The sequence below is a fragment of the Quercus robur genome, chromosome 4, assembly GCF_932294415.1.
Source record: "Quercus robur chromosome 4, dhQueRobu3.1, whole genome shotgun sequence".
NCBI classification, from domain to species: domain Eukaryota; kingdom Viridiplantae; phylum Streptophyta; class Magnoliopsida; order Fagales; family Fagaceae; genus Quercus; species Quercus robur.
In genome coordinates this window covers 11,448,122-11,459,263 of record NC_065537.1, presented here as the reverse complement: position 1 = coordinate 11,459,263, position 11,142 = coordinate 11,448,122, and the positions used below count along the sequence as shown (strand labels likewise).

Genomic DNA, 11,142 nt, shown 5'->3' with positions numbered 1-11,142 from the left:
GTGACCAATGAGGAATTCAAGAAAATATCATCAACGGAAGTTGCCAAGGAAGCATGGACCATTCTTGAGACCACCTATAAAGGTACCAAGTTAGTAAAGACTGTGAAGCTTCAACGACTCACTAGTAGTTTTGAAGAAATAAGGATGGAGGAGGATGAAACCTTTGATGAGTTCTATGCCAAACTCAAGGATATTGTGAATTCTGCCTTTAACCTTGGTGAATGTATTACAGAATCCAAAATTGTTAGGAAAATCCTTAGGTCCTTACCTGAAAAATTCCATGCCAAGATCACTGCCATTGAAGAAGTAAAGGACATTGATCACATTCCTTTGACTGAGCTTGTAGGGAACCTTCAAACCTATGAGATGGGATTAGGCTTAATGGGAAAAGGTGGAAAGAGTAAAAACTTGGCTCTTAAGGGCATAGAGGAAGAGATTGAGGACTTTGAAGATGAAGATGAAAGTGAAGATGAAGATGAAGATGAAAATGAAGATGAGGATGAGGATCTAACTTTCATAACTGATGAGATTATCAAGCTTCTTCAATTTTAGGAAGAAGAATAAGGGCAAACCTCCTAGGAAATCTAAATCCTCTAAGAAGGGCAAGAATGAGAAATCCCTCATCCAATGCAATGAGTGCAAAGGTTTTGGTCATATGAGGATAGAGTGCCCAAACTACCTTATGAAGGAAAAGACTAAGAAGTCAGAAGATAAAGGGTTGGTTGCTACCTGGAGTGACACTGAGAATGACTCTTCTGATGAGTATGTGGATGAATGTCGTCACGTTATGGCCTTTGCTGTCTCAACTGATAAGGTGATTGTGGAGAGTGCTAGTGACAGTGAGGATTCTTCTTCTGATGAAGTACCCAAGAAGATGACCCTTCAGGAAGTCTATGATAAGCTATGCACTGAATTTATAAAATCTAAAAAGACTTCTCATCTTTGTAGAAAAGAGCTTAATAAGGTAAAAACTAAAAAAACTGATCTGTTAGTCAAACTAGATGAGACTATAAGGTTAGTTGAGACTCTTGTTATGGAGAACATATCATTAGAAGAGAAGGTCAAGAATCTTGAAGTTGAGCTTAGTCAAGCTAGAACTCAAATAAAGAGGATGTCAAGTGCAAAGCTTGATGAGGTATTGAGTGCTCAAAAGCCAATTTCTGATAAGACTGGCTTAGGATATGCTGTTTCCTCTAGCCCTTCCTTTTCCATGGCTTTTGGATTAAGGACTGTCTTTGTGCCCCAATCTGAGAAAGGTAATAAAGGTATGAAATCCAAAACTGTTTTGGTTAATTCTAAATCCTTTGTTAGACCTCATGTTTGTCACCATTGTGGTGTTTCTGGACACATTCGTCCTAATTTCTTTAAGTTGTATCCTCAAAAGTAAGTGTCCAAACGGTCACAGGTTTCCTCTCAAGGACCTACACCTTTGTTTGGAGAGTTATTAAAAGCCTCGAGCTTTTTAACTCAATTTTAGGAGAATTTTAATTCTTCTATGTCCTTTAGTAGACATACTAGGACACGTGCCTTTTCATTTTCACGGCCAAAGACTTGTGCTGTGTGGGTGAGAAAGGACTCGTGCTGTCTTTTCTGTTGTCCTCTGCTTTAATTCTTTCTATCTAAAGTAGGACTCTCATTGCTTGATTTCTTATCTGCTTATGGAATCATGCTTTCATGCATCTGCATCTTTCTATCATGCCTTCATGCATATGCATATTTCTTTCTGCTTTCATGTTGTTTGCCTGTTTTTGTTTCGTTGTTTAGTCTTTATTTTGTTTGTTTTTCAAAATAAAAGAAAAATATAAAAAAAAAAAATACAAAAACAGTATGTGATTTGTGTACATTGGTACTTGTGTACCTTGGATGGCCATTGAAATAAAGTTTTCTAAACTTTGTATCATTTGTAGCTTAGATGAGCATATCTATGCACAACTAAGCAAGTGAGCTTTGTGGCTTGTATTTGTGATGAGTAAGATTAAGTTGTCTCTTATATTTAACACTCATATCACTCTTTTTTATGGGAAGGACTAAAAAATCCTAAGAGAAAGGTATAAATAACCATCTTACCACTGTTGCCTGCCAATCATAATATGACACCTGTATGCTTCGGCATAGCAAAAGTACAGTGTCAATGACATTTGTGTGTTTAGGCATAGCAAAATTGGAATGTCAAATATTATTGGGTATTTCTTTTCTCTCTCTTATATGCTCATGCATGATATGCTTAAAAGAAAAATATGAAAAAAAAAATCAAAAGCAAAAAGATCAAAAATGCTTTAAAGATGATTGCAAGCGTGTATTCTAGGAGATGTGGGAGTTATAGGATGTATCTCGAAGGTGATAGTCCCCATCAAGCAGTTATGATTGTGTGTGAGTTAAAGTGATTTTCTCATATCTCAAATTGTCATAACATGTATACACTTATGCAATCTTGCGATGTTTTTCACACACAACACGCAATATTCTTTGCTACTCTTGATACATGTGCAGGTACAATGTGATTTGGTCATCACAAGGTTTTACATGTGTCTATGTATACTCACTAAACTGTCTAACTTGTTTTTGAAATATAAAATTGGTTAGACTTGTTTAGTGTGTGTGTGTGTGTTTTGGGATCTATGTGCTTAACATTTTTCTTGTTGAGAGATCTGTTTTTCACATGTTTTGCATCCTTCTATTATCTTGTCATCCATAGCATCTTGTTCCATTACATTCATGCATTTATATGGATTTCTTGTACCCCCTTGATCATCTTTGTTCATCTTTATGTTTCTCTAGTGAAGCTTTCTAACTTCTTACCCTATGTCAATCATGAGAAAAAAGGGGAGAAATTGTGGAAATTTGTGAACAAATTTGTGGTTTCTTTTTAAGATTCTACATGTTAGGGGGAGAAATACATTCCTTTGTAAGGGGGAGATGTGTTGATTTTGTTAGGGGGAGTGCTTACCTCCTTCCTCTTGTACACCGGTCTTGTGACCATGTTTACATACATTGTGCTTATCATTGATATATATATATATATATATATATATAAATATGCTGATGTATGTCTTCTTCACCTACCTCTATATGTGTTGTTTCTTTTCTATCTTCATACACATGTTTCTTATTATTTGTATGGAATCTATTATTTTTGTTTCACACAAAGAGGTCTTGATGAGTTTTGTTTAAAGTGTTTCAGAAATATAGGTTGTCAAAGTCTACTTGCCATAAACTCTCTTCTTGCAAAGTTTTTTCAAGAGTTTGTGTTAGGATAGATTTTATTGTATTCAACAAGTGAATATGAGTTGAGTGATTTATGACTTTTCTCATATGCTCATTTGTTTGTTGTGGTTTTGTCACGGATTGCCAAGGGGGAGATTGTTAGGACATATGTGGTTCACATGTTAAGAACATATGTCATGATTTTATGTAATTGGCTAATCCTTTGACAAAACGCATTTTACTTGTATTTGGGTAGATCTAGGATGTGGATTAATACTTCAAGAAACTGTGTTTCAAGATCAAGTGTTGAAGTCATCAAGTCTGTCCAAGAAACAAGTGAAGAAGTGCTGAGTTTTTAAAACTCGATAGCTACTCGACATCTCCTCGATAGCTAGCTATCTGTCGAGCTTCCTAAGCTTTTTCTTATCGCAATCTTGACACCTTTTCGATAGCTGGTCGATCAATCGAGAAATCTTTTGTCTCCTCGATAGCTTCTTGACACCTGGTGGATCGATCGAGATGTTCCTTGACACCTTCTCAACATCGGCTTGACACCTTATCTATCGAGCTTTACGAAATTCAGTTTTTCAGATCTGATTTTCGGCCCATGCTTATGTTTTGTGTAGGGTTTCTTTTCTCACAACCCTAGAGCTATATAAGGCTTATTTTAGAGGCCATCACAGAAGAGAATATAAGGAGAACATATGCAAAAGGTGACCAATGCCTTATTCTCTCTGAAAGAAACTACTGCGTCTTTGCGCCTTAGGGTTTTGTAACCAAGTGCTTCTTGATCTTCATTGTTGATGAAGTGAAGAACTTTACAGCCTATATCTTCTTCTAGTTGGTGATTAAGTTGCGTACTGGGATCCGTGCAATTGGTTAGTCACGTACTGGGATTTATGCATCAAAGGGTGGCATTCATATATTGAAGAGTTTAGAGGTTCTGAAGCAGTAGAAGGTTTCTGCTGTGAGTTCATATTCAGAGATTGTAGAGTCTAGGGACAAAGGTTTTGTACTAGATTTGAAACTTCTCTTTACTATAGTGGATTACTTTTCGGGAAGGTTTCCCCCCAGGTTTTTTACTGTGAAACTAGTTTGTTTCATTGGTTTTCTTGGGTTATCATATCTTGTCTTATTTATTTTTCCGCTGCATGATTTTAACATGATATTGATGTTTATTTGTTTTAACAAGTTTTATTCATAATAAATTTAATTAACAACTTGGGTCTAAAACTTGTTAATTCTATCAACTAGAGTCTAAATTTCCCAACAGATTGTGTAGAGGATTGTGGGTATATCAATCTCTAACTCTCAAGGGTAACATCTAGGGTTTTCTCTCAAAAAAACACTCCTTCCAATATGTGGGTAATATGGGTATATATAGTGTGGGTCAAGACATGGTCTAACAGATATGCCAAAATAGCAAAATGGAATGTTTTGTGAGTATTTCGCAGAAAGGCCTTACCTGCGAAATACTCACGAAAACCAACTGTCATGACTTTTCGCATAACAATCATGTGCTTTGCACAAGGCTCACTTTGTGGGAAGGCTTCTCGCGAAACTTCTCACGAAATCCACTTTGTCTTCAATAGACGCTTGAGTCTTCCCACTCTCTCTCACACATAACCCATACAATAAAATCCCACATAAAATACAAGGTAAAAATGATTGAACAAAAATACAATCAAATTTGGCACAGAATTAAAGCCAACATAAAATAGTTGTAAATAATAACTTTACAACATAGATGATGCATAATCTAATGCTCTAAAACAATTCAATTTCATCTCAATTTTGAAAATTGACCATGAAAGTTCAAAAACGTGTACAAAAACACTTTTGAACGTTTAGACCCCCAAAAACCAACTTAACCAACCCAAGCAATATGTCAAACAACTAGTGTGCGGAAACTTAACATATGCTATAATATGGAATTGATTAAACAACTATCTAAGCCACAACAAAATAAACCACAGCAGATAATGTAAAGGCAGAGATAGAGAGGAAGGAAGATGCAAACACAGAGATAACACCAGATATGTTATCGAAGAGGAAACCGAAGACCTCGGCGAAAAACCTCTCCGCCGCCCTCCAAGCGGTAATCAATCCACTAGAAAATACAGTTGGGATACAAGGACAGCAATAGACCCTCCAAGCCTAATCTACCCAATGCACCTAAGCCCTCCAAGCTTCTTGCTCCAACGAGGTTGCGCCGAACCTTTTTCTTTTCTAGCTTTCCGGATTCCGCTACTACACCGTAGCATCAACCAATGAATATTGGCTCCTTCCTAACTGCTTCCCAGAACTCCAAACGACTGTCTCACAGAGATGATAATGGTGAGAACCAGGTTTGGTATAAAGCCTCTCAAGGATTTGACAATGGAGAGGAAGAGAGTGAGGGATTTTGATGAGACTCTAAGGTAGAGATTGTGGGTGAAACAATCTGGTTTTTCTTTAGGGTTTCTCTCTCAAAATTCTCTCTGGAAGCTCTCTTTCAATCGTGGGTTGAAAGGGTATTTATACTGGAGTGAAGAGGAATGCGAAACGTCAGGTTTTTCCAAAACAGGGGTGGCTCGCGGCTTGACTAAGTCGCGAGTTCCAGTCGCGAGATAACCGTATGGCTAGTTGTCCTGTTTTGTCCTGTAGTGCTCCAGCTAGCATGACTGTTCATCTTCCAGCATGCTTGGCACGTGTGCATCTTCTGGCGGGTTGAAGCCGCGAGTCCACCCGCGAGTCCCAGCCGCGACACTCTGTTTTCTTGCACACTCTTGAGCAATCTTCACACTATCTCACTCACTACCCTTACAACAATCCCACCTAAATACAGGGTTACTAAATGCTGAATTACAAGCAAATTTGGCACGGAATAAAGCCAATTAGATGGTTGAATAAATTCAACCTTACAGACCAAGAAAGTTAGAAATTCAGCAAAATCCCCAACTTTGAAAACCCTAATTTTTTTTAAAAACTCTTATATTGATCAATTGAACAAAAAAAAAAAAACAACAAGAAAACAAGTATAAAACATGTTATAATCACCCAATTAAGCAATATTAAGAGTCAATTTCAATCAATTTAGCCCAATTGAACAAAATCCCCAATTTTCTCATGAACACATAAACCCTAATTTCAAAATTCTGAAGAAATCATGAAATTTTTTAATTTAAAGCCTAAGGATCTTGTTAATATGATGCATGAATAAAAACCCACCCAACAAATTGGATCAAAACACACAAAATCATAAAAAAAAAAAAAAAAAAAAAAAAAAAAAAAACCTAAAAACTCTTTAGTTCGAAAATTTGAAAATGTTTGATGAAAATACATGAATGCATGTAATTTAAACAAAATGAAGGGGAAAAAGATTCTTACTTGGTGTTGAGGAAGAAAACCTTTGAGACTTTGACTTTGAAAAAGACAAAAAAAAAAAAAAAATAGTGAGAAGGGATCGAGAGAGAAATCGAAGAAGAAGAGGACAAAGCTCTAAAGAACTGTGATTTGATTCCTATTTGTTTTAAAAATACAATTTTCGATCGGTTGAGAGGAATCAAGAAAGGATTTGAGACAACCCAAGAGTTTAAGCCTTAAAACTGGGTTTTTTCTTTTTCTTTTCGATCGGTCGAAAAACAGGTTCGATTGATCGAATCCTAAAGAATTAGAAATTTTTGAAAAACCTGGAAATTTTCTGCAGAACCATTTGTAAAATAGATTTTTATGATATGGGATGCATGTTAATTACTCCAAAGGTTTTCAAAAAAAATCTTTCCATTCAAAAAAAATTTCTTTGTTACGCCAAAAAAAATTCCATCACACACTTCTTACCTCACACCCCCAAAAAGTATTAAACATATCAAGAAGTTAAATCTTGGATGTCCACAAAAATTAACACACAATCACATGTACAAAGTTTAACAAAGATTTGCTTGTGGTGTGTGCGACTAGTAAGTGTATGAGATACTCAAAAGGTGATATGTAGATGGAAAATAAACACAATTTCTATATTATCAATCACATAAGTTTGAGAGTGACTATCACTTAAAGAGTTACATCATATAACTCTCACATCTCCTAGAAAACACGCTTGCAACCATGCAATTTTTTTAAATTTATTTCTTTTCCTTTTCTTTTTCTTTTGAAGCATATTTTTCTTTGTTTTTCTTTTTGCTTTTTGCTTCTTTTATTTAGTTTGACGGCAACACCTTAAATATCTTGCTGTGCAAGTGCTACACCTTGCTAAGCACGACTTTTATGATTTGCACACAAGTGTTCATGATTGGCGAGTAACAGTGGTAAGATGGTTATTTATGCCTTTATTATTATATTTTGATAGGCCAAAAATGTATTGACCCCTTATGATAAATTAATTGATTAATTAGCCAAGTTTATTAATTAATCAAATTAACATGCAAAGTATGTGGTAGCACAAATAAATTGACACGGTGATTTGTTTATGAATGGGAAAAACCTACACAGCAAAAATCCCATCGGGTGATTTTCAAGTCACCACTCTCGAAAATCCACTATTATCACAACAAGCGGTTACAAGAAAGGAATCCCAGTACCTTATACCAACGTATAGTTGAACCCTTACCACAATACATAATTGGACTTGTTCTGTAGTGACAATCTCTCCTTGTAATGCACGGCTTCCAGTACGTGACTAACCAATTGCACGGATCCAGTACACGACTTTAATCACCAACTAGAGAAGGTTGTTGGCTGCAAAGTTCTTTAGTTCATCACATGATGAATATCGAGAAGCTCCTTGGTTACAAAGCCCTAAGGTGCACAAACATAGCAACTTCTTCACAAGAGAGATGAACTAGGGCAAATTCTGTCTCCGGTCACAATTTGCATGAATAAACTTTGCTCAACACTTGTGTAACTTGTGTCACTTTTGACGGCTCTTAAAATAATCTTTTTATATGTCTAGGGTTATGAGAGAAGAAAGTCCAAACATACAATCACGGATTGAATGAAAAACAGATCAGAAAAACTGAATTTCATACACCTCGATGGATGCCCTATCTGTCGAGCTGCTGTCGAACCACAATCTAGAACTGCTCTACAAGTCTCGAAAGATTGCTAGCTGTCGAGCTTTAATGAATAGCACTTTTCACACATGAATCTTGGACAGACTTGCATGCCTTCAACACTTGAGCTTGAAACAAGGTTTCTTGAAGTATTAAATACATCCTAGATCTACCCAATTACAAGTAAAGTATATTTTGTCAAAGGATTAGCCAATTATAGAAAATAGGGACATATGTTTTTTACAAGTGAATCACACATGTCCTAACAATCTCCCCCTTTGGTAATTTGTGACAAAACTAGAACAAACAAATGAACAAATGGGAGAAGTCATAAATCATTCAACTCATAAATCATATAAGTCTTCCAAAAAAAACTTCAAAACGTAGCTAGGGTTTCCCTTTTATATGTGGACAAGTTAGATTGAAATCCTAAACATTTTTGCAGGCTTAGGTGTTATTTACAAATTCTACGGAATCTAATTTCTATGATTTTCGATTGGGTGAACCTAATTTTCGATTGATTAAGCTTGGTAGATTCTGACTGTTCTTTTTTGCAGCCAACTCAAAATTGAAGCTTGAAACATACACCTTTGAGCAATGCCTAACACATATACTAGACGTGTTTTGTTCTCAGTTTGCCAACAAATACAAAACATAATTCTAAATATTTAATCCTAAATCTTTAGAACCTAACAATAGATAACTCAATTAAATGAAAGTAAAGTTAAAGGACTTAAATGAATTTCTGTTAAACTTTGAGGGTGCATTTGCATTTTAGAGAGAGAGAGAGAGAGAGAGAGAGAGAGAGAGAGATTTGCTACAATTGCGAGCCAAATCAGTAAGAAGAGCATTCAAAATTGCTGGCTAGAAAACCAAAGAGAATATAATTGCTAATACTGAAAAGAATAATGCACTACCATGGTATTTATCTTGATACCATTTTTTAAGAAAGAAATGAAATTAGAGATTATTTTTATGTGACGTGTTGAACTATCTACAAATTTGAATTATTAGGGATTTTTAATTTTTTGTTTTGAATTGACTTTTTGGTTAATAATTTGTTTTTGTCTAGGGTTATTTTTATTTTTAGTTTTTGTTATTTGGGTTCATTTTTTTTTTTAAGGGTTAAGGATTAGGTTTTGGGGCCAAAATTATTTTTGGAGTAATGTTATGTTCGTGACATTTTCACAAGAAATCATGAGTTTTTCTCAACTCTACGCTTTGCTCTTATTCTAATTATGTAAAATAAATAGCTTTACTTTTTTCAGTGGCTTGACTTGCACTTGCAACTAGTATCGTTCGTTGTTCTTTGCATCTTTATTTGTTTTTTATGTCCATATATTCAAATTATATTTTTATTAGATTTTGTATATAAGTAGGTTTCTTATGGACTATATCCAAGAAAATATTTTTTGTAAGAGGTATCAGTGGCGGAGCCACGTTGAGACCGAAGGGGGCCTTGGCACCCCAAAAGTTTTGGAAAAAATTTAGTAGATATATATTTTTTGGAGTTATCCTAGCCCATATGAAATTTTTTAAGGAAAGCTTATCATTTTGCCTCCCCTACCCGGATAATATTTGAAAAATGCTAAAGTTACAAACTTTTTAACAATATTTTTTACAAAATGCTAATTATTAGTAAAAAAAAAAATTAGACATTTTTTCAACTTCTTAAGATCAACAATATGCAGTTTTGGTATTGGCATGTGAGTGTATTCCCTTATCTCATCCCCCTTCCCCTATATATGTGTGTGTGTGTTTCTCAAATAAAAAAAACAATAGTTATTTTAACAAATACCTCACCAGATAATAAAGGGAAAAAATATTATAATTTTTCACCCTAATACTTCTAGGGCATACTTGCACTACAACATCAGAAAGATTGAAGATTAAGAGCTTTTCTTCTTCGCACCAGCACATAGTTACAAATATTTTGCTCATCACAGATCTGGACACCGGTCTCTCTCTCAACTGCTCTTATTCATGTTTTCACTAAAGTTGCTAGATATCCACCGACGCTAGCCATGTCCTGTAAGAGCTTAGTAGATTTGGCAATGGGATTGGTTTTGCCAGAATTCTGGAACCCGTCATCGCATAACTTGTAGTTGGCCCGGGCGGCAATGAGGTAGGTATTAGAGGAAAGGGGTTGACCGTTATTGAGGGAATTCAAGGCGTCTTTGGCGAAGACAATGGAACCGTCAAAATTCGTTATGCAATTGTGAATTTCGGTCGAATTGGGTTGCTTTTGGGCCACCCCCTTTACAGTTTTGGTCTCGAAAACCAATTTGTGACAGGCTGCAACCACGGCATCACGAGCGTCAGTCCGATTGTAGACAATTGAATCACAGACTTGCTTATTAGGAGAATTGTCGCAGAGGCCAGCGCCATGAGCGTGGCCAGTGAGGAGGATGACAGTTGTCGCTAAAAAGACATATGAGAAAAAGGTGTAGTCCTTGAAAACCATGGCTTTTGTTAGATTTAATAACTACAAGGCTTTCTCTATTGTTGGGGTTCAATGAAAGATGACTTATGAAATGGTTGAGAAGTGGTTTATAACATTTTCAAAAGGCTATTTTTAGAAGAGAAATGCTGTCCACATTTTCAACAGCGAAGTGTTTGACTAGAAACTACCTTAAATTTTTTATTTTTTACGAATTAAGTGGGGCGGTTTGTGAGGTTTACCTTAATTAGAGCAAAATATTTTGGTGTGTGTTTTGCTCTTTTAAGGAGCAAATTGAAATGACAAGTTGGACATATTTTTGTTCAAATAGTTACTCAACATCAATGTGGTTATCAACAAAAGTTAGCTATCTTTAATGGACTTTAAAATATGAGGGGATAAGGATTTTGATGAGCTTTTTAAGATTTTACCATCGAAGATAATTTTTTTTTGATTCAACATCAACTA

General features: G+C 35.5%; 1 protein-coding gene across 1 annotated transcript; it reads right to left on the bottom strand.

Moving 5' to 3' along the window:
- Positions 1 to 10,215: 10,215 nt before the first annotated feature.
- Positions 10,216 to 10,698, bottom strand: LOC126721364 (uncharacterized). The gene has a single exon (XM_050424409.1). The coding sequence runs from the start codon at positions 10,696 to 10,698 to the stop codon at positions 10,216 to 10,218; it is 483 nt and encodes a 160-aa protein (XP_050280366.1).
- Positions 10,699 to 11,142: the final 444 nt, after the last annotated feature.